Source organism: Podarcis bocagei, assembly GCF_964188305.1.
Source record: "Podarcis bocagei genome assembly, chromosome: 9".
In the NCBI taxonomy this organism is placed as follows: domain Eukaryota; kingdom Metazoa; phylum Chordata; class Lepidosauria; order Squamata; family Lacertidae; genus Podarcis; species Podarcis bocagei.
The window spans coordinates 7615974-7643892 of NC_138134.1; the positions used below are offsets into that span (position 1 = coordinate 7615974).

At 47.3% G+C, this 27919-nt stretch overlaps 1 protein-coding gene across 1 annotated transcript in view; it reads right to left on the reverse strand.

Moving 5' to 3' along the window:
- Nucleotides 1-27919, reverse strand: part of MAN2C1 (mannosidase alpha class 2C member 1) — a 34111-nt gene that overhangs the window by 2807 nt on the left and 3385 nt on the right. The window contains exons 3-24 of the mRNA XM_081207624.1: nt 27454-27577; nt 26266-26336; nt 25863-26040; nt 23433-23622; nt 21047-21153; nt 19301-19411; nt 18747-18839; nt 18172-18288; nt 15402-15497; nt 13878-14023; nt 13096-13219; nt 12385-12506; nt 12032-12117; nt 10687-10857; nt 10286-10368; nt 9062-9156; nt 8871-8975; nt 6339-6495; nt 2458-2601; nt 1696-1805; nt 935-1014; nt 448-593 (exon numbers count right to left, since the gene is read on the reverse strand). Of these exons, the coding sequence (XP_081063750.1) occupies nt 448-593; nt 935-1014; nt 1696-1805; nt 2458-2601; nt 6339-6495; nt 8871-8975; nt 9062-9156; nt 10286-10368; nt 10687-10857; nt 12032-12117; nt 12385-12506; nt 13096-13219; nt 13878-14023; nt 15402-15497; nt 18172-18288; nt 18747-18839; nt 19301-19411; nt 21047-21153; nt 23433-23622; nt 25863-26040; nt 26266-26336; nt 27454-27577 (2656 nt within the window). The remainder of the gene's footprint in view (nt 1-447; nt 594-934; nt 1015-1695; nt 1806-2457; nt 2602-6338; nt 6496-8870; nt 8976-9061; nt 9157-10285; nt 10369-10686; nt 10858-12031; nt 12118-12384; nt 12507-13095; nt 13220-13877; nt 14024-15401; nt 15498-18171; nt 18289-18746; nt 18840-19300; nt 19412-21046; nt 21154-23432; nt 23623-25862; nt 26041-26265; nt 26337-27453; nt 27578-27919) is intronic.

The window sequence follows — 27919 nt, forward strand, 5'->3', positions numbered from 1 at the left end:
CTTGCATATGAAAAAATATCCCCCCCATGGTATCTCTTCATCTATCAATCCAAGGAGATATGACTCTGGTTTCTTTGTTATTGATATTTTCAACTCCAAGGGCCAGAGAGATTTGAAGGGCCACATTTTGCTCTCAGGCCTGTGGCTCCCCACCCCTGGCATACTGCAGCGGAGGGCACCTGGGCAGTGCCCAGCTCTGCCTACCATCTCATGCTGTGCTCATCATTAGAAGAGTCCTGCTGGATTAGGCCAAGGGCCCATCTAGGGCTCAACCCAATGCCCCTTGTGGGAAACCAGTAAACCGGACCCAAGCACAATAATTCTTTCTCTTGTTCCCAGCAGCCGGTATACAGAAGCACTGCTGCCTGTGATCGTGGAGTTAGAGCTGAGCTTCCTTTGTGACTAGTAGCCATCGAGAGAAGTCACTTTGTGACTTGGGCCCCGTACCTGCTTTATTGCTTCCAGGACAACAGCTGGGGATTGCACAGAGAAGGCGCTCCAAGCTGGGTGCTGCCCTGAGACGCACGGCACCTTGTGAAGAGGGAAATTCAAGCTGTATGCCTGACGGATCACCTCCGCCTCCTGGAATGAACCTGTTCAGAAGACAGCACTTTGAGAGGCAAGAAAGGGACAGTCACCTCACCGCCATGCCTGAAGGCGGCTGTTTAGTTGCTTCAAAAAGCTCCACTTAGCCAGTGTGGTGTAGTGGTTAAGAGACTCGTAATCTGGGGAACAGGGTTCAATTCCCCGCTCCTCCACATGCAGCTGCTGGGTGACCTTGGGCTAGTCACACTTCTCTGAAGTCTCTCAGCCCCACTCACCTCACAGAGTGTTTGTTGTGGGGGAGGAAGGGAAAGGAGAATGTGAGCCGCTTTGAGACTCCCTCGGGGAGTGATAAAGCGGGATATCAAATCCAAATCCAAACTCTTCTTACCTACATGAGGCATCACTGCATATGTAAACTGATGGCTCCCAATATCTGCTGTGGCGTCAGGCGACTTTGGTGCTCTTAACCTTCATGCAGATGAAAATGATATATTACTATACAAGAAGGTAAGAATTGGCCTGCTGGATCAAGCCAATTGCCCGTCTAGTCCAACGCCCTGTTCCCACAGTGGCCGGCCAGATGCACCGAAAGGAAATCCACAAGTAGGATTTGAACACAAGAGCTCTCTTCCCTCCTGTGGTTTCCAGCAACTGATATTCAGAATCTTTTGCTGACCATGGAGAGAATGTAGCCACTGAGGCTAGCAGCCATCGATTGCCCTCTCCTTCATGAATTTGTCAAATCCTCTTTTTTTTCCCCCAGAAAAATGACTTTTTACTGGGTTTTCTAAACAAGTATCAGAGGAATAATCAATGATACTGTCCAATCCTCTTTTAAAGCCATCTAAGTTCCATGGTTTAACTCTGTGCTGCCTGACTAAGTTCTTTCTTTTTATCTGTTCTGAGCTTTGCACGGGACGCTTGTCTTTTTGACTGTGCAGTCCCATCAACATGGCCATTCCCAGACTCACTTCTGTTACTCCATTACTGACGTAGCCAAACAGGCAAACATTAGATGTGAGCTAAGATACACAAGGCATCTGCAAGCTCCCTTCTAAAGCGCCAGGAAAACACAGCAAAATTCTGGAATACCAAAGACCTCAAGCCATCCCGCCAGAAATTTTTCCCTGCCTGCCTGCCAAAACTCACAGGGAAAGGCTCATCACGTTGCCCCGGACGGAGCAGCCATATTTGGAGTCGTTCAGCAGGGCCACCCCAAAGCCATGCTCAGACAGGTCCATCCACTTGTGGCTCCACACCTTGGAAAAAGAATAACCAGATATTATGATAAACATCATCATCTACGGCAGATGTAAGCGGACTTCAGGCTTGCAGGGTCTCCTGTGTTTTTAAAACTAGAATTCCTAAGGTATATTAACCAGAACCATGTTGTTGTTGTTTTTTAAAGCACTGGGGAGGGTGGACATACATACACATAATTAAGGAACAAGGTGCCTCTGAGCATATGCTCAGCCCAGGGATTGTGTTTTCAGTGCCAGGCCTGAGTTCACAGTCCTTTTGCCCAGTTCAAGGGTCTTCCAAAGCCCTGAACAACTTAGGTCCAGGTAACTCAGGGATTGCCTGAACCCTTCTGTCCCAGTTTGATCACTGAGTTCATCTGCAAGAGCGTCGTTGCTCGTTCTCTGAGAACTCATTTGGCAACAGCAGGAAACAGAGCCTTTGGTGCCATTGGCCTGGTCCTGTAAGAACTCTTTGCCATGAAATATTTAGCAGGCGTCTCCTGTGCCAACTTTGAAACACCTGCTGAAAACTCTTCTGAATTTATGGAACCAAGGGGACAGCAGCCCAAAAATCTTTGGGAGCCACCGGTGTAGACAGTTGATAAACAGAAAGGTTGACAGCCAGCCAGCAATACCTATCTTGGCCAGGAGCCTGTGGGCAGATTCTCACCTCAAACCGAGCCCAGTCCCAAGAGGTGTTCCAGTGCGTTGGCCTCTGAAGGTGGCCAAACTGTATCTCATATGTGGCATTGGGGCTCCGGACCTTGGCAGGGAATTCCACCTTGAGGAACTTATGAGCCTCGTTCCAGTCCACCTGTGGATCCAGCAAGATGAGTAGCATATCAGACGAGAAAAGGTGCCTTGTTCTCCGCTCTGCCCCCAATCTCAAAGTTATTTATTTACTTACTTACTTACTGTATTTTTCGCTCTATAGGATGCACCGGACCATAGGAGGGGGAGAACAGGGAAAAAAAATTTCTCCCCCTCTCTGCTCAGCACCCCTTCAGCGAAGCAGCAGGAGAAACAGAGCCCCTTCCATTTCTCCTCCCGCTTCACTGAAGGGGCGCTGCGCAGAGAGGGAAAACTGTGCAGCGCCTCTCCAGCGAAGCGAAGCCTGGAGAGCAAGAGGGATCGGGGTGCACCGACCCCTCTCGCTCTCCAGGCTTCAGGCGGCTATCTGCAAGCCTTCGGAGCGCAGCGGGAACTCCTGCTGTGCTCCGAAGGCTTGCGGATAGCTGCCTGAAGCCCCCGGAGCACAGCAGGAGTTCCTGATGTGCTCCAGGGGCTTCAGCGAAAGCACCGCGGAGCCTCCAGAGCGCGGGGGGAGCGCTCCCTCTGCGCTTTGGAGGCTTCGCGTTGCTATCGCTGAAGCCAAGGAGCCTGCATTCGCTCCATAGGACGCAGACACATTTCCCCTTAATTTTTGGAGGGGGAAAAGTGCGTCCTATAGGGTGAAAAATACGTTACTTACTTACTTACATATAAAACACATACATTCTCCAAGTTTATTTGGAGGCTCCCCTGCTCTAGGAACTTGCAGGTCACCAGGAAGTGTCATAACATCTACACAACCTACTAAAGCTGATGAGTCCTCCTTTTTCCAGGCCTGTCCCAAACAGCAAAGGAAAGTGAAACCAGATTAGGGTAGAGTTTGTGGGGGTCAGGTGGGATTGCTATGAGGAATTATGAAAATGTGGAGCAAGCCATTGTGTCCGCAATGAAAGCATTGCGTTGACTGGGTTTGAGTCATTGACAATGATTTCCGATTAAATCCCACAAGCCTCTGCATCTCTGCCCATCTTCTCTACTGTCCATTTTCTACACCTAAAGCATTCTAAAACACAGACCAGGCATCCCGAGCCATAAAGATAGAAGGTAGCTTTGATGTAGCTTTGGTTAATCTTAAGATAGATCTTAAGGGCCAGGAACAGAGTTTGTGACTTCTAGGGGTACTAAATGCATTTCTCATTGGTTCCTGTTTATTTAGCTTAACCACGTATGCATGCTCAAGCGGGAAATAGTTTCTTTGTAGTTCAAAGGATTTCTTCTGATCTGTCCCACGTGTTTTTTTTTGAAATGCTCAGAGGAAATCTGATTGGTCCTTACAAACACTGTGTAAAAGGTTCTTTTGTGAATAAAACGACCTGGGCCAAGGCGTGGACAGATTATTATTGGCCCTTCCTCCCAGAGTCTTGCTGGTCAAGCCTCGTGTGTATTTTATTAATCAGAGTCCAATCCTTCCTTGCTTTTGGAACGCAACAGAGTTCACTGAAATGACAGATTGGGGTGGGGTGGGGCAAGCAAAGTTCCTAATGATGCAATGTTCAAAAGGCCTATCACAGAGCCAAGCACACTAACACTAAAATGCAGTAAAAATTTTGTCTCAAGACCCTAAGAGGAGCCTGGCTGTTGAATCAGTCCAGCATCCTGTTCTCACAGCAGAAGCCCCAGTGGGAAACCGGCAAGTAGGATTCGTGCCCAAGAGCAATTTCTCCGCTCCTACAAATTCCAGCAACCATTTCCAGCAGCATTGCTGCTTCCCACAGTGGCTGGTAGCCTTTGATAGCCCTCTCCTCCAAGAAGCTGTCTAATCTTCTTTTAAATCTATCTAAGCTGGCAGCAAGGTGATGTCTTTACTTTTTAAGTAGAGACATCACCTTGCCAACAAAGGCCCGTATAGTAAAAGCTATGGTTTTCCCAGTAGTGATGTATGGAAGTGAGAGCTGGACCATAAAGAAGGCTGATCACCGAAGAATTGATGCTTTTGAATTATGGTGCTGGAGGAGACTCTTGAGAGTCCCATGGACTGCAAGAAGATCAAACCTCTCCATTCTGAAGCAAATCAGCCCTGAGTGCTCACTGGAAGGACAGATCCTGAAGCTGAGGCTCCAAGACTTTGGCCACCTCATGAGAAGATTCCCTGGAAAAGACCCTGATGTTGGGAAAGATGGAGGGCACAAGGAGAAGGGGACGGCAGAGGACGAGATGGTTCTCGAAGCTACCAGTATGAGTCTGACCAAACTGCGGGAGGCAGTGGAAGACAGGAGTGCCTGGCGTGCTCTGATCCATGGGGTCACGAAGAGTCAGACACAACTAAATGACTAAACAACAACAAGCTGGTGGCCATCACTGCCTCCAGGGGCAGGGAGTTCTGCAGTTTAACTATGCGCTGTGAGAAGAAGTCCTTTCTTTGAACTGTCCTGAATCCTCCAGCATTCAACTTCATTGAATACCTCTGAGTTCTATTGTTATGAGAGAGAAAGAAAAACTTTCCTATATGCACTTTCTCCCTCCCAGGCACAATTTTTTTAAACTTCTATCATGGTGCCTCTTGTTCACCTTTTCTCTAAGCTAAAAGTCCCAAAACGCTGCAATCTTTCATAGACTAAGGTTACAAAAGCAACCTTTGGATTTTGCACAGCAGGCCTCGTTTATAATATTTTTAAAATCAGAAATATCAAGCATTCTGAATCAATAGATTTTAAACATTGCATAAGAAAGGCTTGATAGTGCACCTACTTATAGCAGCTGGAATGAGGATCGCACAGTTGTGGAAAAAATTAGACTGGACCCATCTAAAGTGTGAGATATTGCCTTGCTGGAAAACGTAGTAAGCTGAGAGTCTTGAGGGGCCAAAGAAAAAGGACGATTTCATACTTGTTTGGTCTGACTTTATTTCACTTGTAAGCAGCACAGCTGTCAGCATTTCCCTTTTTTTAAGGGAAATTCCCTTATTCCGAATACGATTCCTCGCAAAAAAAGGGAAAAGTTGACAGCTATGGTAAGCAAAGACCTCCCTTGGCCTACAAACAAATATGGCTTATACACTGACTCAGCACATTTCATCATTTTCCTTGGTATAACAGGGTCCATGTTTTGTAACCTTGTCTTCTTTAACTATGATGCCTATGCTATAGATAGCTCCACTTGCTACCTTCCACACATTCACATACCTGTGGTTTATTTATTTTGGTTTTATTTTATGTCTGTATTTGTTTGACAGTGGTCAGTACAGTGGTGCCCCGCAAGACGAATGCCTCGCAAGACGGAAAACTCGCTAGACGAAAGAGTTTTCCGTTTTGGAGGTGCTTCGCAAAACGAATCTCCTATGGGCTTGCTTCGCAAGACGACAATGTCTTGCGAGTTCCTCTGGGTTTTTCCCCTCCCCCCCTTTTTTCTAAGCCGCTAAGCCGCTTATCAGCTGATCCGATCAGCAGATAAGCCACTAAAAGCCGCTAATAGCGCTAATCCGCTAATCCATCAATGGGCTTGCTTCGCAAGACGAAAAAACCGCTAGACGAAGAGAATCACAGAACGGATTCTTTTCGTCTTGCGAGGCACCACTGTAATGGTATATGGACTATGTATATTGTCACCAGACCCTGTTTGCTAACACTGTATTTTGCATAACCTTGTACGATCTTTTCTTGAAATGTAATTTTAAAAATATTTAATTTAAAGGGGAAAAAAACAGATTTACAAAACATACACAGGTGTGGGTGTATTTAGGAGGGGAAAGAGCTTCCAGAGAAGATTACAAGCATATCGAACCTGAGTCTGGAAGCGGACGTGAGGGCATGCTGCGTCCAGAATGACCTCTTGCGTAAGAACGCTCTTCTCGCTGATCTGAAGGGAGAAGGTCACACTGCCCCGCAGTCCCCCTGGCTGGATGATTTCCAAGGGTTTAAGGAGATGTGCAATGGTCTTCCTGAAAGGGATATTTACAAGGAAATCATTGGCTCAGAGTTCCAGGCCAGGGGTCAGCAAACTTACCGCACCTTGGGCCAGTGCCTCCAGCGCCGATTGCGCGGCGGACGGAAGGGTGGGGGAGCGCGTGCCCATACACGTGTAAACACGCTATTTCCGGCGCACTTCCGGGTCAGAGGAGCACTGGAAATAGCTTGTGCGCGGGCCTCCTCCGACCCGAATGTGCACCGGAAATAACACTTGCGCATGCGCACAACCAATTTCCGGTGCTCCTCCAACCCGGAAGCGGGCAGCCGCGCAGCGCAGCACTGGTAAGAGCTGGCAGCGGCAGTTGCCGCAGGCTGGATAAACGAGTCCCTCGGGCCTTATCCACCCCACAGGCCTTAGTTTGGGGACCCCTGTTCTAGGCCGTAAGGGAAGAATATCCAAAGAGCCCTGCTGGATCAAGCCAATGGCCCGTCTAGTCCAGCCCGTCTAGTGCCAACCAAATGCCCAAAATGGGAATCCCACAAGCAGGAACCGATCACAAGAGCAGCCCGCTCCCCTCTTGTGGTTTCCAGGAAATGGTATTCAGGAGCATCACTGCCTCCAACGGTGGCTGTGGGAAGCTTTATTCTGAGTAGAAGATAGTGCTTCTCACAAGAGGGAGCACAAAAAGCCCGATACCCATGGGGAGCTGCCTCTGCTGACTACTGTAGCGTAGACAGCCCATTGTTGAATAGTTTGTTTAAATGTTAGGGTTCATTATTGTTCCACGGGGTGTGTACCAATTTAAAAGCCAGGGTGCATATCCTGACCTAGTTTTTACAGCTGCGTAGCAGTGTAGCATAGGGACGCGGGTGGTGCTGTGGGTTAAACCACAGAGCCTAGGACTTGCCGATCAGAAGGTCGGGGGTTCAAATCCCTGCGACGGGGTGAGCTCCCGTTGCTGGGTCCCTGCTCCTGCCAACCTAGCAGTTCGAAAGCACGTCAGAGTGCAAGTAGATAAATAGGTACCACTCCAGTGGGAAGGTAAACGGTGTTTCCGTGCGCTGCTCTGGTTCTCCAGAAGTGGCTTAGCCATGCTGGCCACATGACCCGGAAGCTGTACACTGGCTCCCTCGGCCAATAAAGCGAGATGAGCACCACAACCCCAGAGTCAGTCACGACTGGACCTAATGGTCAGGGGTCCCTTTACCTTTACCAGTGTAGCAGGTGCTGATAAGTCACTGTAATTAGCTGTGTCAGCAATTGTGAATGGTATATAATGTGTAGTATGCACCTTACTCTCCCCTGGTGGATGGATGGGTGATGATTATAGACACATGTGCAAAGCGAAGGTGAAGGAATGTCTCTATGTAAGCCTGTGTGATTTATAGGTTTGGGACTCCACTTTTGTGGGCTCCCCAGAGGCCGCTATTGTGACCAGATAAAGCCATCTCAAGCATCACAATGGTGTGTTTACTGAAGAAATCCACCACACTACCTAGAAAAGCCAAAAGGTTTCAGATAGCAGATTAGATTTCATTCTGTTCCGTGCCTGCCCGCCTGGTCCCATCAAATAAAGTTCCCTTACACAGAGGCAGACATTTCTCCACCTAGATCAGTACTACACTGGCTGGCAGCAGTTCTCCAAGGTCTCAGGCAGTCCCCTCCACCATCACCTACTACCTTCTAATCTGAGCTTCTGGCGACTAACACTGCAAAGCAGGCTCCCTACTGCACTGAGCTGCGGCTGCTCCTTTATTTGCTCCATTAGCGAATTAGACATTCCATTTCCCTTTGCTTTCAGTCTGTTGGCCATCACTTTCATAGGTTCCCTCCATGCCGCTCACATTAAGGGGCAAGTCTGTACTGCGCCCTCCTCCTTAGTCCTGTTTTCCTTCCCTCTGCAAAGGAAGAATGGCTATGCCTAAAGATTTTTCAAGAGAAATGAGTATGTAACAGAGAGAGGAGAACAGGAGTGAGAAGGGTTCCAAAATGCAAGAACATTACTTACAGTGGTAAATATTGCTTACCCTGAGATACATAGATTTGAGTTTTGAGCTATGCTGAAAACATGCAGTGTTCTCAAACAAGGAAATGTGCTATTTCTTTTTATATAAGCCCTTGCTTTTCCTTACTTGTTGTATGGCCACTTCTCCCTACATGCTTGTGATACACCTGGATATTTTTTAACAACACCTGGAAGCGCCCCAGTGGTTTAAACTAAATTGTGCCATTGGTGCAAAGCGTGTGTGATTCTCTCTGACCGATTTGCAATTCCAGCTCTGTCTGAAGAGAGACCGAATGGATGCCATTACCTTTGCTGCGAAGAGAAGCTCTTCAGCATCCTTTCGTTACATACAAGAAATCTCAAGCTGCAGCGTTGCGCCAAAACGATGACAGGCGACCTACCTGGTCTCCAGGTGATAGTCCATAACGTCCCAGGCATCCCAATACAATGGAACGTCGTCAAATATCACAAACTGGTTAGCGCAGCAACCTTCGGGAACTGACTCCCTAAGGAGAAAAAAGCACACCCTCGGAAGAGTCAAGGAACTGCATGGCTTGATCTGAGAACAAATAAAGTTCGGTTCTCAAAGTACCTCTCTGGATGCATTAAGCAAAGCGATGTCACACGCCCCAGAGTATCCAGACAGACCCGGACAAGACCATTCTTCATGATGACAGAGCCATCCACCTGAAGAGGAAGATTTAAGAACTAAATAAAGGAAAAGGAACAAGAGCCGCTAGGAGGTCACTGTTAGGATATAGTTCCGTTCCACCTTAAAAGGGATCAGGCATGACTGTTGTGTGTCACATGCGTGTTTACTTCCAGCACAGTCTGCTGGGAACTTCTGTTTTGTATATAGCTTTTGCTATTGCTGTTTTGCTGGAGACGAAGGGAAGCAGACATGTTTTTTCCTTTGTTCCTGAACTATGCTGAATAAATGTTGTAAATAATGCTTATGAATGTCTCTGTCCGCCACTTCCGTTGTGGAGATTTATTCACTCTGCTAATTAGCGTACTCGGTAGCTTCAGAAGGCTACTAAGGCTCGAGTCGCTGATTGATTGATGCTGTTCTGTGACCTGGAGATCGCCCGGCTGCTGGCCGGTGGCTGGAGCCAGCTCTGGGCCTGCCTGATGCCCCCGTCTCCCTGGCAGCATCCCAACAGTCACACCCTGATGCCTAAGAATAAGGGGAAACACAGGCTGCCTCGATTCACCCATCAGCTAGAGAAAGAGGGGCTCTAGCTCCCATCATCCCCCAGGGGTGATGCAAGTTGTAGTACAGAACATCTAGAGAGGCAATGGGATCTCCATTCCCAAGTCATGGAATTTGCTGCACTTTCATGTAACTTATTCCATGGAGGGGCATCCATCCACATGCCTCCTTGTTCTGAAACTATATGAAATCAAACCATACTTCATCAAACTTGTCTTTTTGAACGAATCCACCTAGAGACAGTTTACGGGATTTTTCTTCCAGCAAGGCTACCTGCCAAACCCTTGCGTACCAGTAGGCCAAATTGACTAGCTCAAACGTTTCCCAAAACATTGCTCCAGACATCCTGGCTGCCATCAAAAGGTGGCAAATGAATTCCTTATTTTTTCTTTATCAGCTTCAGAAAATAATTCTGAAGCACCAGATATGAAGGAGGGACGAGTGTGATTTGTTATTAAAGAAATATCTTTGAACGTCGTGGCCCAGAATTCCGCAACCTTGAGGCAGTCCCACCACATGTGCCCTCAGGTGCCCACCATTTGGTAGCCCCACGGCATTTATTATTAACTCTGGTTTCCTGGCAAAAGTCACAGAGGAGCTCACCTCTTTGGTCACTGTCACGGGATATGGAGGAGGTAAGGAATCTTGAACAACACAGTAGCCCATGCTGGGAACTGTCACCAAGGCTAAAGAGGTACAAAGGAGACAGGTTAACTTTGAAGCAGCCAAAGGACAGGTGCATTGGCTAAGGTCAAGTCCTTCTACAATCCTCTGCACTGTATCTCACTCCCACCTGGGGACACAATGCTTACTGAAATTAATGGGCATGACTAAAATAGGTTTTAGCATTTCTTCTTGTGAATGCAACAATCCCTTCACTTAAAAATATTGCAAGGACTCTGTAACGATTAGAAGTACTTTACCCACTACAATAAAGAAGAACTTGCTATAAAGTAATCTATCTGTGAATCAAAAGTTTTTTGGGCCTGAAGCACTGTTGGCACCTAAGGTCTTGGATCCTCCTGGTCCAGCTTTGGGGATGACTTCAGTTCGTTTCCACGGCAACGTGTTGACCACAAGGATGCCACCGTTAGTCTCTTGACTGCTTGACAAAAGGCCTCCAAACAGGGACTGCACAGCATCTTTCAGAAGTTGAGATCCAGCACTGCAAATTTCTGGGGGGAAAGGATTTCCATTAAGGGAACTTGCCCATCCAGAGTGAGCTAAAGCGGTAGCACATATTTTAAAAGGGGCAAGTGGGACCTGCAACAAAATGTTGCCGTGCGGATGGTTCCTTTCCACAGCTAGAACCTGCCCTCTTCCCGGTTACTCTGTTCCGAGTCGCCTTCTGTCCTGGTGTCACACACCCCAACCGCCAGTTAGCGTTCCTTGGGTTGCTTTGGGTGCCTGCCCTCCAAGATAAAATAAAGTACAGTGGTACCTCGAGTTAAGAACTTAATTCATTCCAGAGGCCCGTTCTTAACCTGAAACTGTTCTTAACCTGAGGCACCACTTTAGCAAAATTGCTGCCGCTGCACAATTTCTGTTCTCATCCTGAAGCAAAGTTCTTAACCCGAGGTACTATTTCTGGGATAGTGGAGTCTGTAACCTGACGCGTATGTAACCTGAAGCATCTGTAACCCAAGGTACCACTGTACTGGCAGAGAGAGCTGACATTTGTCCACAGACAGTTTTTCTGGGTTATGTGGCCAGCATGACTGAGCCGCTTCTGGCGAAACCAGAGCAGCGCACGGAAACACAGTTTACCTTCCCGCCAGAGCAGTATCTTTTTATCTACTTGCACTTCATGCTTTCAAATTGCTAGGTTGGCAGGAGCTGGGACTGAGCAACGGGAACTCACTCTGTCGCGGGGATTCGAACCACCGACCTTCTGATCAGCAAGCCCAAGGCTCAGTGGTTTACACCACAGCGCCACCCGCATCCCTTGTGTCAGATACGGCATGGTTTTTAATTGTATGCGTATTGCTGCTTTTATTTCTTATACTGTATTTTATTGCAGAATACAGATTCTAAGTGTTCTTCAGAGACATGCCACAGACCACCTGAATAAAGCTTTTGGACCACTGCTGGTCTGAGGACCAGGGTTCAGAAACCTCTGTTCCATGCTATAGTCATTCTGACAGCTCAATACCTGAAGAGAAGTAGTGCTAGATTCTTAAACCCAGTAAAATATGGGCAACATGTGTCTCCCTAGGAAGTGAATTCATGTGACTGGGGCTGCCACCACGAAGGCCCCGCCTCTGGGGCTGACCAATCTAATGTACCCGATAGCAGGCTGAAGAGAAGGGCCTCTTGAGGTCTCTCTCAAGGGCCAGGGTAAATTCATACCTGAATAGTATCTCATGGCATCCTCAGCTACCAGTTGGATACAGCTGCCTGGCAAGACATCATGGAACTGATTCAGGAGGAGGAGCCTGCCACCAAAAGGGGACAAAAAATCAGGAGACCCAAAGGAAGAGAGGAACTACCTGGCATCTACACAAAGCATTTGCGGGTCAGGGGCTCCACCACCTTGTCACAGTTCTCAGATGGAGAGCAGGCAGGATCCGTGATAGGAGTGGGGAGGGAAAAGGTGGTGGGTGATATTTCTTAGGGTTTGGCCACCCTTTCTACTACCCCAACAAAGCCCAGCAAGATCCCATATTCTGAACAGCACCAAATATTCACATTCAAAGTGGTACCTCCACAGGTGCTGAAGCTTAGCAGAAGGGTACTGGAAAGAGCTTTTCTGTGCCAAAGCAAAGCTACTCAGAATCTCAACATCGTGGAGCAGGCGCTCACACTCCCGATTCCCCTTCTTAATCTGGTTTCAAAAGGAGAAAACATTTACAGAAAACAGCAATGGAAGGAAATGATCAGACACATTGTTTTTTATGATTGCCAGTTGCTTTAAATTGTTTTTCGTAGTGGATTTCAATGCTGTAATTAATTATTTAATAGATGATGATGATAATCAGGTACCAATAAGCAGAGATTGCAAGTTGTAACATTACAACTCTACGTATTTGTACCCAGAACCTGCGGCCTTCCGGACCTCTGTTGGACCTTTGTTTTTTTCCCCTTCTTTCTTTTTTTTCTTTACGGATTGATGGTGATTGTGTTTTTTCTTTCTTTTTTGGGTTGTGTATGCGAATGGGGTTTTATGGTTTAAATTCTTAATAAATATTTTATAAAATAAAATAAAATGGAAGGTTGTCCTTTCCTGTCTCACAAAGCAAAATAAGCAGACGCTGCAGCAACCGACAGGAGGATTATGAGGACAAACTTCCCCCAAGTTGAACTTCTAAGGTTATGCTGGTTTTAGAAATTCGGGAACAGAAGCTTCCGAGGACAGACCTTTTGACTCTCAGCCGGAGGACTGTCTAATTGACCGTTTTCCTGTGCATACTAACCTGTCCATGTGTGGTGTATGTGCCATTATGGAGCTCCAGAAACAGTTCGCCAACCCAGGTGCACAGCTGAGCCTTTTCCTTTTCCAGGGCAGTGAAAAGCCGGTCAGGGGTGGACATCTGAACCCTGCGAGAAGGAAAGAAAGAGAAACCACCGGTTGTAGCAGGGCTGGGGAGAGCTTCAGACCCAGAGACTAAATGCCTCTCCCTCCAGTCCTGGGGATGCTCAAAAGGCCACACCCTCTTTCCTCCAGGCCACGCCCCCTCACTGGCCCTGCTGCGCCACCTCCTGAGGCGCAGGAAAGTGTCCTCCGACTAGGTAAATGCTCATCCGGATGCAGGGGGGAGATACCGAGAGTTAATGAGTGTTCATCCCAATTTGTTTATGGGGCATTTACAGTGGTACCTTGGAATGCGAACGGGATCCGTTCCGGAGCCCCGTTCGCATCCTGAATAGAATGTAAGACGCGACTGCGCATCTGCGCATGCGCGGGTCACGTTTCATCGCCTCCGCGCATGCGCGTGACGTCATTTTGACTGTCTGCACATACGCGAGCGGCAAAACCCGGAAGTAACGTGCTCTGTTACTTCCAGGTCGCCGCGGAGCGCAACCCGAAAATACTTATCCTGAAGCATATTTATCCCAAGGTATGACTGTATATGGCTTCCCACAAATCTTTTATTCAGCCCATACCTTTGTGGGCCCATCTTCCTAACCACAGGAAGCCAAGCCTTTCTTTTTCCTTTTTAAAGTGGGCTTGTCTGAGCAGCAAAGGGAGACTGACCTTGGCAAGCCGTCTGTGTCCTTCATTCTCCTCAGCCTGTCCAGGATCTTCTGCGTTGGGCCGCCTCCCCCGTCTCCGAAGCCAAAGAGAGCGGCACTGTGATTGACACGGCCCCTGTCCCTGTTGTTCTTCACCGTTTTTAACATCTAGGGCAGAGGCAACAACGTGATGACGTGACCTCTTTTCAAAGGGAATATTTATTTATTTATTTTATTCTCAAGATTCACATGCAGCTCCATTGTGAAAGAAACGTTTGCAAGAATATAAGAGAAAACATCAACATGGTTGCATTAGAAAAACTCAGTTAAAACAGGTATTTTAAAATATTCAAAATATTATTAAAAAGAAATAAAGACCCACGTATCTTCTACATTTCTGGATAGGCTTTCCTAAATAAAAATCTTTTAAGCAGGCACTGAAAATAGTACAGTTAAGGTTGCTTGCCTGGTGTCAGGAGGCAATATGGTTGATCCACACTGTCAGGGGACTGCCATCGGAACAGGGGAGGGAGGCAGGGTTGGGATACAGAGAGCCTCCAAAGCTCCTGAGGAGCAGTTCCTCTTCCAGTGAGCAGAAACGCCAGCCAAGCAAGGGAAGGGCTTGAGGATGCTGCTGAGAGCCCCAGTGCCTCACCTTGCCAGGCTGTCCAGGAGGGACCCACGCCATGTCTGTCGCCCAGCTTGCGCAGAGGGGTGAAACGCAAGGAGGGGAGGTGGAGGCTTGGGGCGTCTAAGTTCTTAAGTTGGGGGAGAAGCCGGAAGGGGCCACTTCCGGATTCTGCAAGTGACTAAGACGGACATGAACTTTGTAGATCTGCAATGTAAATAGTTTGCACAATAAAACCTGTAAAAGACAGGTTTGGAGTCCTGCCTGGTTACTCGCGAGCAACCAGCAGCAGCACCTGACACACACCACACACGCAAAGCACTGAAGTGAAGGACATGAGGCAGGAGTTGGTAATGCAGGTGGCTGCGCACAGGTGAGCTGCAAGCAAGCTGCCGGCCAGCTCTGTGGAGGCTCCTTTTATTGACACAATATGCAAACCCAGGCAGACACATTTTGGGCTGTGACCTTTACGCATCTTCCCGTCCCGAGATCGTGGGGTGGTACAAAGTTATTTTGGCACCTGTTTCCACCGTGTCATTTTCCCCTTGCACAGGGTATTGCACAAGGAGACAAAAGGTCTCAGAGACAAAGGTTACAGACAGGACACCGCAGACTACTGAGACCGCAAAAGGTTAGACAGAGGGCACGATGTTCAGACAGCTGTGGCTTTATCTGTGAGGGGGAGTGTGCTCCGCACCCAGCGATCATTCCTACAAAGCACATTTAAAGCGCATGGCTCCCCTCTCCCCACACAGGGGTACAATTCCCAGCACCTTGGACAAGCTATGGTTTCCAGGTCATTCAGTCCATTCCCTTGCAATACATTCCTTGCAGTTGCCGGTCTTCAGAAGTGCTAGAAACCCCACCCCAACTTGGCCTTCCCTTCCTTCTTCCGGGGGGCAAGTAGCCCTCACTCACCTCCTCCACACAACCAGCCAGCCCATAGGAATCTGCAGGTGGGAAGTGGGCTAAAACCTGGGAACCGTCAATGCCTTCCCAGACAAAGGTGTTGTGCTGAAAGAGAAGATTGCGGCCCATAGTCAATGTCAGGGGTTGCCACAGTAGGTGCTCCTGCTCCCTGGGAGGCGGTGGGACTACCTAGGAGGTGCTAAGAGGCAAGGGGGCTGCAGGGGGTGCTGGGGTGGGGGCCCTCCAAGGGGCACTGATCACTGCATTTAATGATTTACCGTATTTTTCGCCCTATAGGACGCACTTTTTCCCCTCCAAAAATGAAGGGGAAATGTGTGTGCATCCTATGGGGCAAATGCAGGCTTTCCCGGGCTTCCTGCAGCTCTGCGCCACCTTCCCGATCCCGGCGTGAAGCCGCGCGGGGCTCCCGAGGGTGGCGCGGAGCTGCCTGGGCTCCAGGGCTTCTTGCAGCTCCGCGCCATCCTCTGGATCCTGGTGCGAAGCCACGCGGGGCTCCGGAGGGTAGCGCAGAGCTGCCTGCATTCCGAAGCCTGGTGCGCCCTGAAGAGCGCCCCGGGGCTTCGCACACCTCTCCGCAAGCCTGGGGAGACCGGCGCGGCTCCCTAGGCTTGCAGATAGCAGGCTGTTCTGGAGGCTGGGGTCGGGGGAAGCTCGGGCTTCCCCCGCGCCTGCCCCATGTCTGGGGAGGGGAAAAACATTTCTTTATTCCCGCCCCAAAAAATTAGGTGCGTCCTATGGGGCGGAAAATACGGTACTATTCTTATCGCTCGCAGAGCTTTTCCCTTTTCAATTGTGAGTTGCCACAAGACAGCCCGTTATTGGTAACAGCTATTGATTTTCTTACAAACTAGCTACTGGTCATCTGCGGTGGGCAAAGGTCTGTGTGTGTTTGGTAAGTAGTTATATATAAACATTTTATGCTACAAATCTCCTTCACCCGTATGTTTTCGTTAGCAAGAGTTTGCAAAAAATATTTTTCGTTCAATAGTCTTATTTAAAAATTGACTTAAGAAAATTATACAGACAGCAAAACAAAGAAGTCTAAGTTAACATTGCCTTCTACCGATGAGAAATAATAATAACTATTACAATAATGGAAATACTAAAAATACATTTACTTCCCCTTTTGAACTTCTATTCTGGTTACAATATACTACTATTCTATAAGAATCTATTATATGCTTTGCTGTCCCTTATATTATTTCCCAAATTCAACCTTACCCTCCCCACTGCTCCCCTTCACCTGTGTGATATCTCCCCAACATAATATTTTTCGTCCAATAGTCTTTGGTATATTTCTTAGCTGCAAGATTATATCACAGCATATATTTATTTTTTGAATACACGTGTGTCAGGGGTTCAGGAGCAGAGGCGAGGGCAAGGGAGGAAACAGAGAGCGAGGGGGAGGAGGCAGAAGAAAAGATGAGTGATGACGACGACCCGAGATCTCCGAGTCTTTCCAGTGAATCAGAAGATTCACAGAAAGGAGCACCAGTGGCCAGAGCAAGGGGGGAGCCTAGGGGGACACCCCAGGAAGAAGGGTCCAGAGAGGGCTCAGAGGGGAGCAGTTGGAAATCGGGACCAGCGTCACCAACAGAGAGCAGGGGAGAAGAAGGGCGCCAGGTATCAAGCGCTGGCAGCTCGCAACAGGAGGGAGGGCACGAGTCAGGAGTGGCCACACCTCCATCGGGGAGCGAAGAAACGGTCAGGCGGAAAGTGGAAGGTTGGGCGCGCGCGCCAAGTTCAAATGCACAGGAAGGTGGCGCAGTAAGCAGCCCGGAAAGGGAGCCAGGTCCTAAAGCCCGGCGCAAGGAGACAGGAGGGTCCGGGGGGTTAGCGTCAGAAGAATCCCGGAAGGAAGAGACCACGGGGGGCAGAGGGACCCAGAGAAGAACGGTCAGGCGGAAAAGGTGGAGTAAGGCTAGGTTAGTAAGCTGGTGCACAGGGGGCGGAGACTCAGACGGAGCTTCGCCGGTCTAACCCGTAAGATGTAGAGCTGCGCGCAGCAGCTTGAGAATGGAAACTGTAACTCAATAAAGACTTTTTCAAGTGACCGCTGGCTAGCGTGATCCTCTGTGAGCTAGGATCTGGAAGCAGCTCTGACAACGTGCAATTAATTGTTACTGTTTTGAATTTATCTGTGGTACTACCTTCCTTAGTGGGTCTTGCAAACCACTATTCTGAATAATGTTTTTTGGAGGGGAGGGGAGACATTGAGGATGAGTTTATGGAACCAAGTGGGTGGGAATCACTGATTTAGCACTATGTCCAAACCCTAAACTGTGCTTAATCTTAACTACGGTTGGTGGTGGCAGCAGGGGGAGCCAGCTTCATAAACAATGGCTTGAATAATCCTATGATGCTACAGGGCAGATTTCAACTGAGCAAGAACACCCACCCGGACACTCCTTTTAAGCAATGAAAGGAAAAGCTATTTCTTGCTCAATCTAAACCATGGGTAAGCAAACTAAGGCCCGGGGGCTGGATCCGACCCAATCGCCTTCTAAATCCAGCCTGCTGACGGTCCAGGAATCAGTGTGTTTTTACATCAGTAGAATGTGTGCTTTTATTTAAAATGCATCTCTGGGTTATTTGTGGGGCACAGGAATTCATTCATTTCACCCCCAAAAAATATAGTCCGGCCCCCCACAAGGTCTGAGATTCAGTGGACTGACCCCCTGCTGGAAAAGTTTGCTGACCCCTGAAATTTCTAAACTATGACACTTTTTCTTGACTGAAAAACAGCAAAACAACTCACCGGGAAAGTGTTCACGAGGTTCCAGCTAAGCTTTTGCGTTAGGAACCGGTGGATCCCGCAGCCGTTCATCACTTGGGGCAGCTGTGCAGAGTAGCCAAACGTGTCTGGCAACCAGAACTGATTGTGCAGGAGAGAAACAGATGAAAGAAACAGCAAATGCTGTGACGGCTGCCCTGCTGGCCAGACAACAGGTCCATCTCACCCAGCAGTCTGGTTCAAGCAGTGATCCAGCAGATGCCCAGGACAACCTCACTGGTTAGGATGCAGGAGAGGGTCTTCTTGGTGGTGGCTCCTCTCAGGCTTTGGAAATCCCTTCCTACAGAGGCTAGGCTGGTTCCCTCCTTGTCCTTCTTCTGGTAGGTGGAGGCTATTCAACTGCTTTGGGAAACTAACCATTTTTTAAAGAAAAGTGCTTTTAAATAGCACTGTGCTATTGTTACTATATGTACTTTAATAGTTCTGTTTTTATGCCGGGTTTTTTCAGTTTTTGATTGAGGGTTGCACTTTGCCCCCATGCCTGAAGTCCCCCCCCCACCCTGGGACCAAAGGACACGTCTGGGGCTGGGAGCACCTACCTCCAAGCAAAGCTTCCCAAACTCCTGCTGGAAGAACCGCTGTCCCTGCAGGAACTGACGAACCATGGATTCTCCACTTGGAAGATTGCCGTCCTGCGGGAAGATCACAAGCCTGTAACCCTATGCAGGAAGCTTAAGCCCATCACTCTTTCCTACCGCCCCCCCACCTGCACAGATTGGCAGCATTCTTCACCGGAGCAACTGCACATCCCAGACAAATGAAGTGCTCCATCTAAGAATTCTGGGCACTAGCAGCCAGAGAGAAGATCAAGCAGTATGGACCACAGAGTACAATGAGATTCTTTTCAGGGCTGGCCAACGTGGTGCCCTCTAGATGGGTCATCAGTGACCAAGGGCCATGCTGGGCGAGGCTGCTGGGAGCTGGCGTATGGAAACATTTGCAGGTCCCCACATTGGCTACCCTGCTAGAAACCTAAGCTACAAAGAAGTTCAGTTCAACACTTGCAACACAGGCAAAAGGTGAGATTTTTGCCCTTTCTGGCCTCAGGCCGCCTGGGTGGCCCAGCTACCGAGAAGGGTGCTTGCCTTCTTACCATTTCCACCCAGGTGCCCCCAACAGGAATGAAACGCCCTTCTTTCGCAAACTTCTGAATTGTAGAGTACAACCCAGGGTACCAGTTCTTCACCCATTCAAACTGCTGAGCCTGCATTGAAAATGGCAAACACATTCATTTATTTATTTCATTAATTTACACACCGCTTAGTTATTAAAATATTAAAAAATTCCTCAAAGTGGTTTAGGGAGAGAATAAAGCAATAAAATCAAGTAAAGGCAACTCTTTAAAATATTCACAAAACAAAATCAGCAAGAAACTAGAAACAGATTAGAACACACATCTACATTCTACACATCTCGACAGGCTCTATTAAACAAAAATGTTTTTAGGAGGCATTGAAAGAGGGAAGTGAAGGTGTTTGCCTGATGTCAATAGGCAGGAAATTCCGAAGTGTAAATGCTGCCACATACTATGTTTCAGATCTTACAATGTGAAACAGGTATTATGTGGCACCTGTAATGTAAATTTAATATAATGAAAAGTCGTCATTCTGTACCCACACCTGCAACTTGTGTGCGAAAATAAGTGCTACCATCCAGATTTGGAGAAGCATGACTCTAAAAATTTGAGCTAACAATCAATGTGCCCCTCATTTATAAAACACAGATCAGTCAGAGTGCCTGAAACCCTTTCAGTTCTCCAGGACAATAGAATAGTATTGCCAGGAGAGCAGCGTTTCATTTTGTATTTAGTTCCTTCATCAGAAATTATTTTTCATTAGCAATGATGTCTCTAGTCATACCAGGTAGGAAATATCTGTATGCAACATTCACCACCATTTGCAATGCAAACGCCCATCTTTAGTTGATTAAATACAGTGGTACCTTGGTTTACGAACTTAATCTGTTCTGGAAGTCCGTTCTTAAACCAAAGCATTCTTAAACCAAGGCGTGCTTTCCCATAGCAGTGGGAGACTCAATTTACACTCAACAGGAAGCGGAACATGTTCTTCTTCCAAGGCAACGTTCACAAACCAAAACACCCACTTCTGGGTTTGCAGCGTTCTTAATCCAAGCTGTTCATAAACTAAGCTGTTCTTAAACAAAGGTAAAGGTACCCCTGACCATTAGGTCCAATCGTGGCTGACTCTGGGGTTGCGGCGCTCATCTTGCTTTACTGACCGAGGGGGCCGGCGTACAGTGTCCGGGTCTTGTGGCCAGCATGACTAAGCCGCTTCTGGCAAACCAGAGCAGCGCACGGAAACGCTGTTTACCTTCCCGCCAGAGCAGTACCTATTTATCTATTTGCACTTTGACGCGCTTTCAAACAGGAAAGGAGCAGGGACCGAGCAACGGGAGTTCACCCCGTCGCGGGGATTTGAAACGCCAACCTTCTGATCAGCAAGTCCTAGGCTCTGTGGTTTAACCCACAGCACCACCCGCGTCCCTTAAACCAAGGTACCACTGTATTTAATCAACTAAAACATGGGCGTTTGATCACTAGCTCCTTGGATCCAGCCTGCAGCCTCTGTGCCTCAGCCCCACCAAACACAAGGCAATCGGGCTAAAGTGAGCAGGGGAAGAATCCCATTCATGCAAACAGGACACAGTCGTAATCCACATTGCTGCTGGGAAGCTGTGGCTGAAGATGTGTGAGTGGGGCCTTTATGTGGCTTTGGCTCTGATCACCACTGGTATGTGGTCCCCAGAAGCTGACCCACGAGGGAACACAGCCCTTGACCTAAACTAGATCCTTTCCCGTACATAGACATATTAATAATACCTGTGAGCAAACAAAGGTGAACTCCGGGTTCTTCTCCATCAGGCGTATGACAGTCACCCAGCTGCGAGCACATTTACGGATCGTCTCCTCGTAAGGCCACAGCCAAGCTAAGAGGACAATTGCAGGCAGGAGCTGGTTTATTCATTTATGATGCCCACGTGGCCTATGCGGTCACAATCCTAGCTTGCCCGGCCCCATAACAGAAGAGACAGAAAATAAGCCTCTCACATGGCATTCAGAAGAAATCAGAATCTTGTCAGTCGCATGCATGACTAGATAGATATATAATGAAGGTGCTAAATTCTGCAGCCAGAAAACCCGAATTCTGAGGTCAGCGCAAGGCATTCATGGAGACAGAAGTGCGCAGCAATTATGCCATTACAGAAATGAGGCCTTGAAGGAAGAAATGCAAGCTGTGTGCAGCAAGTGGGAAAAAACAAATGCACTTTTAATGGTGCCAAAAGAAAAATAAAAGATTGTGAAAAAAGTCCAAGTATATAGACAGGAACAAAAATGTCAGGGCACATGAAATTGGAGTTGTACAAAAACTGCAGTTAGACCGTCTCCAGTTTTCTAGCCTGACCATTTTCAAGATTCTACAACATTCTCTTTGCAGCTGTTCATAGCTTTCATTATTCTGTGGCCTTCAACTCTGCCCCCTCCATCCATTCCTCCCCCATCCAGTCCTTGCCAATTAATTCCATTTTCTAAAAAACAAAAAACAAAGACCTAACTCTTGGGAAAAGAGCCATGCAAGAGGAAGCATAAACAGACTGGCCTGATTTGCAGTTCATTGCATCAGGCAGGTGTCTCTCTCCCACACAAATGTCCGAGGTTGAAACACCCTTTCCACAATGTGAACTTGCCACCGAATCACACACACATTTTGTCAAATAGCACCAGATGCGCCCAGATATCCAGTAGCTGTTGGCCGGGCAGCACAGGGGGCGTTGCTTTGATCTCTTGCCTCACCAACACCACCTAACACTAGCCAAGGCAGCAGGGAGCTCAACTTTCAAATTCCAAAAATGAGGGGTGCTAAAAAGTTGGAAGATGACTTGGAAATTCAAAATATATATTTTGGTTAAATTAATATAAATTTGTTCTGCTTAGTAAGTAAAATTGCATAGAATTCATTAAAAATGATTGCCAAGGACTTGCCGTTACATTATACATTAATATTTTATTTATTTATTTCAGCATTACCTGACATGTTCAGAAGGTAAAATTGAAATTCTTTGGCTTTCCAAAAGCAGTTTATGTGCTCCTTCGTCAAACATAGACATAAACATAATCTTGTTGTCCAATCACAAAAATAGTAGGTTTGAATTCCCCACACCACAAAACACATTTTAAAGAGCATCCCTGAAGAAATTTGCAAAAAATTAAGTTTCAGCCCCTAAACTGGCATGCCCTAACCAACACTGTGGACACCGCAGTCACACGGTGCCAAGCTGCCCACTCCTTTGCCCGTCTCCCTCACCAGCTGTTCCAGAAGCCTTGCTGGTGCCATTGGGAGTTGTTGTAGCAATGAGCTGATATATGTTTATATTCACTGACTTCAATATAAGCTAATTGGCTTGCTTTGATGTTATCCTTATCTGCGGGCTTCGGGTGCTGGCTCTGCTCCCTGTAAGATTTGGGTATTTGCCTTCTATGACCTAATCTGAACAGGTGAAGCAGTGGGAAGTCCTAGACAAAGTGACGTATGCTGCTTTGTGTATAAAGACTGTTTGCACGTTTGCTTGGGTGTGGACAAACCATCTTCCTGCTGCCATGTCCATCTGGCGACTGAAAGGCTAAGAGATCTGGCAGGCTGCTGCTGCTGTGCTGTAAGTCTATACCTTTCTTTAGTAAAGCATTAGAACTGGCCATAGGGTGGCGCTGTGGGTTAAACCACAGAGCCTAGGACTTGCTGATCAGAAGGTCAGTGGTTCGAATCCCCACGACGGGGTGAGCTCTCGTTGCTCAGTCCCTGCTCCTGCCAACCTAGTAGTTCGAAAGCACGTCAAAGTGCAAGTAGATAAATAGGTACCACTCCAGCGGGAAGGTAAACGGCATTTCTGGTTCGCCAGAAGCGGCTTAGTCATGCTGGCCACATGACCCGGAAGCTGTACGCCGGCTCCCTCGGCCAATAAAGCGAGATGAGCGCCACAACACAAGAGTCGGCCACGACTGGACCTAATGGTCAGGGGTCCCTTTACCTTTACCTAGAACCGGTCATTCTGATGTTTTTGGCATCCTTATTTGGTATCCCTGCATCCCACCTCTCCCACAAGCCCTTTGTTGGGCCTGCGGTTCAGAACAACCACCCGCCACCACCCAACCCAGCCACTATTGCTGGTGCCTTCCCTACAATGCTGTGCCAAAATGCACTTCTTGTTACCGGAATCAATGTGGCAATGGCCCATCGCGTGGATGATATGCTGACTCTCTCCATTCTTTTGACCGAAGACGGAGCAGGCAAGTTCGTGCGCTGCAGCAAAAGTCGATGGGTTGGCAACATCGCACAGGTTAACCATCCGATTGGCTGTGTAAAGTGCCTGGAAGCTCCGCTGATTTTCCTTCCCAAGAAGCTGCATAACAGGAAAACGTTAACCATGTGCTGGCAAAATATGTCGTCCACACAAGCCTATACCAAGGAACTGTTAGGTATTTGTTTTGTATATACCACTAAATCACAAAACATATCAATGCAGTTTACAACATCAAATGGTAAAAACCATACAATAAAAACACACACAAAATTTTAAGTTAAAAGCAATAATAATAATAATAATTTATACCCCGCCCTCCCCAGCCAAGACCGGGCTCAGGGCGGCTAACACTAGATAGAAAAACAATTGATTGTTTTTATTGACTGAAATGAGATATAAAAACAAGATTGAAATCCAGCATTAAAATGCAGCCTCCTTTCAGTAGAAACTCAAATCAAAAACTTTTTGGGGGATGAAAACGTCAAGTCTTCACCAAGGCCAACTATCCAGACTGGTCCTACATGGGCCAGAAAAAAGCCAGGGAAGTCCCCAAATAGGAGTTCCATCATAGAAGGAGAAAGGAAAAAGAGAAAGAGGGGGAGGGGATCAATTTGATTCCAAGCCAAAGGCCAGGCGGAACAACTCTGTCTTACAGGTCCTGCAGAAAGAAATCAGATCCTGCAGGGCCCTGGTCTCATGAGACAGAGCATTCCTCCAGGCCGGAGCCAGTGTTGAAAAGGCCCTGGCTCTGGTTGAGGCTAATGTGACTTCCTTAGGACCCAGGACCTCTAGGGTGTTACTATTTATGGACCTTGAGGCTTTCCGTGGGGCATACTGGGAGAGGCGGTCCCGTAGGTACGAGGGTCCTAGGCCATGAAGGGCTTTAAAGGTCAAAAGCAGCACCTTAAATCTGACCCTGTACTCCACCAGGAGCCAGTGCAGCTGAAAAAGCACTGAGTGAATATGCTCCCATGGCAGAGACCCCGTGAGGAGCCTCGCTGCAGCATTCTGCACCCGCTGGAGTTTCTGGGACAGCAACAAAAAAGAAAGGCTAAAAGTAAGCATCAACAAACCATTGTGGGAGAAGTATTCTTAATTGCCTGCGTGGGCCTGGCAAAAAAATAAAAAAAAAAAATCAGCAGGCATTTAAAAGTTGACACAGAAGACATTCACTGAACCTCTGTTGGCAGGATGGTTCCACAGGATGGGGTCGGTGGCACTAAAGGCTTGGTTTCTCACTGTTGTCAAACAAGCTTTGCCAACTTCGAGAAAGAGCAAGGATGTTCCTAAAGATTATCTCAGTGACTGAGCTGAGATATAAAGGTTCAGGCCTGAGGTACCCTGGACCTAAGCTGTTCAGGGAAACCAAGTCCCAAATAAAGGCAGCAGCACTTGCCATATTCTGACACTTAGATGCCAAACCACATTGTACTATTTTCTAAGTTTATGGCTCAATATGTTAAGAAGCAAACACTGGGACTTGTGTGCAAGCAAGCATATGCACACAGACTGTAACTAAACACCCACTCCAAGCTGATGTGCGATGTGTGAATTCACAAAATATGGGGAAAGCAACTGTTTTGCATGCAGAAGGTCCCAGATTAAATCCTTGGCAGGTAGGGCAAGGAATGTACCTTGACTGAAACCCTGGAGAGCCAACTCCAGTCATCAGAGACCATCCTGAGCTGAATGGACCCAAGATGCCCGCAGTTGCTTGGGGCATTCACAAACCTCTAACTGATTAGAGCAATGGTTCCCAAAGTACACAGTACTGGTCAGGGCTGGCCCATCCATGAAGCAGAACCCACCCCACCCCACTGATGCTTCAGCGGAGGCAGCAAGGGGAGAAGGTGTGGGGGACAAACACAAGGCAGCCCCTTCCTGCTTTGCCTCAGGCAACAAAACGGGATGGGCTACCCCTTTCTCTGGGGGTAGCAGTGGGATTATGGGGGAGGGTGCTATGAGGCAAGGGGCCAGCAGGGAGCTGCTAGAGGTGCAAATGATTGTCAGACATTGCAAAGCTGGTGTCTCTTGATCAATTTTGCCATTTTTGTTGAATTAATTAAACTAGTAGTTTGAACTGGATTTGAATAAATGTGCAATTGATTGCTACTGTTCCGAATTTTATCGCATTACTATCTTCCTTAGCGGGTCATGCAAAGTGCTGTTCTGAATAATGCTTATAGGGTAGAGTAGGGGGCACCGAGGGCGAGTTTACGGAACCAGGGGAGCGGTGGCCCCCAAAAGTTTAGGAACAACTGAATTAGGCAATGGGGGAGGCGACTTCCTCTAGTGCACAGTCAGGATTCGAAGACCAAACCAGGAAGAATAAGCTTTACCTTAGCCATGTCCAGAAGAATCTCAAAGTCTACCAGAAGTTCGTGGACAGCCCTGTTGAAGACCACCAGCTCCGCCTTCTGCAGGGAGAACCTCTTGTCAGGATCAGGTGGTGCAATCATGCTGCCTTTCCCAGCTCCAAACAGACCGTTGCAGGCAACCTCCACATACAGGGTCAAGCTAGGGAAGGGGAAAATGTCAGCAAGCTCATCAGCCATCTAACTGTTTAATCCAGGGGTAACAAACACAGTGCCTTCCAACACTCTTCACCCTCAGCCAACATGGTCTTGACTTCTTTTTAAATGAACAACTGCTGAAAGAAAATGGACAAAAATAGGCAACCTGACTTTCCTAGAAAAACAAAAGAGTAACTCTCTGAATGGCTAAGAGGGCTTCCTTGCTCACCTGTGGGGGTCCGTCTCCTTTAGATTATCTGTCAGAATGTAGCTGGTCTTCTCACCTTCCCGTGTCAAACCCTGTCAGATTTTTTTTGGGAGGGAAGAGAGGGAATCAGAGGTAACCACTTAAATGTAACACAATAGTGGACAACACTGCCTAAAACAGAACATGTACAAAACAAATGAAATACCGTGAAAATCCCTGAAATGAGAAGTAATCGACTAGAAATATTATCTTGTGGAAATAAACTAAATAATAAAAATCAAAAAGCTTAAGGAAAAAATTAGAAAAACGTAAAATTGAACAAAGCCTTAACGGGATGCCGGCTACAAACCTCGTTTCACTGAACTATTCAGTTTCCTCAGAAGGAAATAGAAAAATCATAAACTTTAAATGACCAAAATTCAAATAAAGGGGTAGAACCCCCAAAATTCTGAAGTATTATAATCCTAGCTCGACCTAGGTAAACAAAGCGCAGTAATACAGGATTGAGGACTCAACTGTGAAAATTCTAGTGCTGCTTTTACAAAAAAGTTTAAAAACCTTAATGGCACAAATTCAGAGAAAGGAATACAAGATAAGATAAGCTGTTTTAGATTTTAAACAAACTCAAGAATAGGGCTGAAACGCTCCCATGGTCTAGATGTTACTGTTGATCAGTATTTGAATTTGAGCCATTTAGGTTTTTAAATCTTTTTGTAAAAGGTTAAAACAGAACATGGGGCATAATGTGCCAACACAATCATTGACTTGTCACTATTGACAACTGAATGCTGCACAAAGATGTACACTACCTCCTTGCAAGAGCCAGTGAGGGCTTTTCAGTTGCATGGCAAGATCTGCTGCTTCTCCCTTCACACAGCCTGACATATATACTAGACTCTGAACCCTTTGTGGACATTGCCAACTCCCACCAACAAAGAACAGAGAGAGAGAGAGAGAGAGAGAGAGAGAGAGAGAGAGAGAGAGAGAAAGAAAGAAAGAAAGAAAGAAAGAAAGAAAGAAAGAAAGAAAGAAAGAAAGAATCATATGCCTGGCTTGTTTCATCTCTAGTTAAATTCAGCACCATTTAAAAGGAGCCCATCTATCTATTTTAATTCTACTCTGGGCAAGGGGGCAGGATGGATGACTTTGATATGGTCATGAGCGCTAGCTGATCAGCACTCTGCACATGCAGATGAGGTTGTCACTTACCTGCACAGGCTGGCCATCCCTCCAAATCATTCCCTCTCCTTCACTTTCCCAAAGAAGGTGGACTTCCTTTTCTGTCCATTCCCTGGGGATGCTGAGATCTACTTTGAACCAGCAAGTCTGCCATCTTAGGGAAGTGACATGCACAATTTCAGGTGACTTTTAATAAATAAATAAATAAATACAAACAATACTTCTAATTTCCACAGGATAACTATCTCACTAGGATGGCAAGAAATGTATTAGTGTTTGCCCAACGCTTCAATCAGAAAAGGGCCCTGAAATCCCTGGCTTAAGCAAAGCACACACCATTGATGTTACTTATGAGGGCCTAGGAAAAAGATGGGGCATTCAGCCTGACGTGATGTAATGGCACTCCGCTCAAGTTTACTTTGTCCCATAGATTTCCGTAGCTGTGACTCAAGAATGTAGGGCTGGGGAAAATTCCCTGCTCAAAACTCTGGGGAGC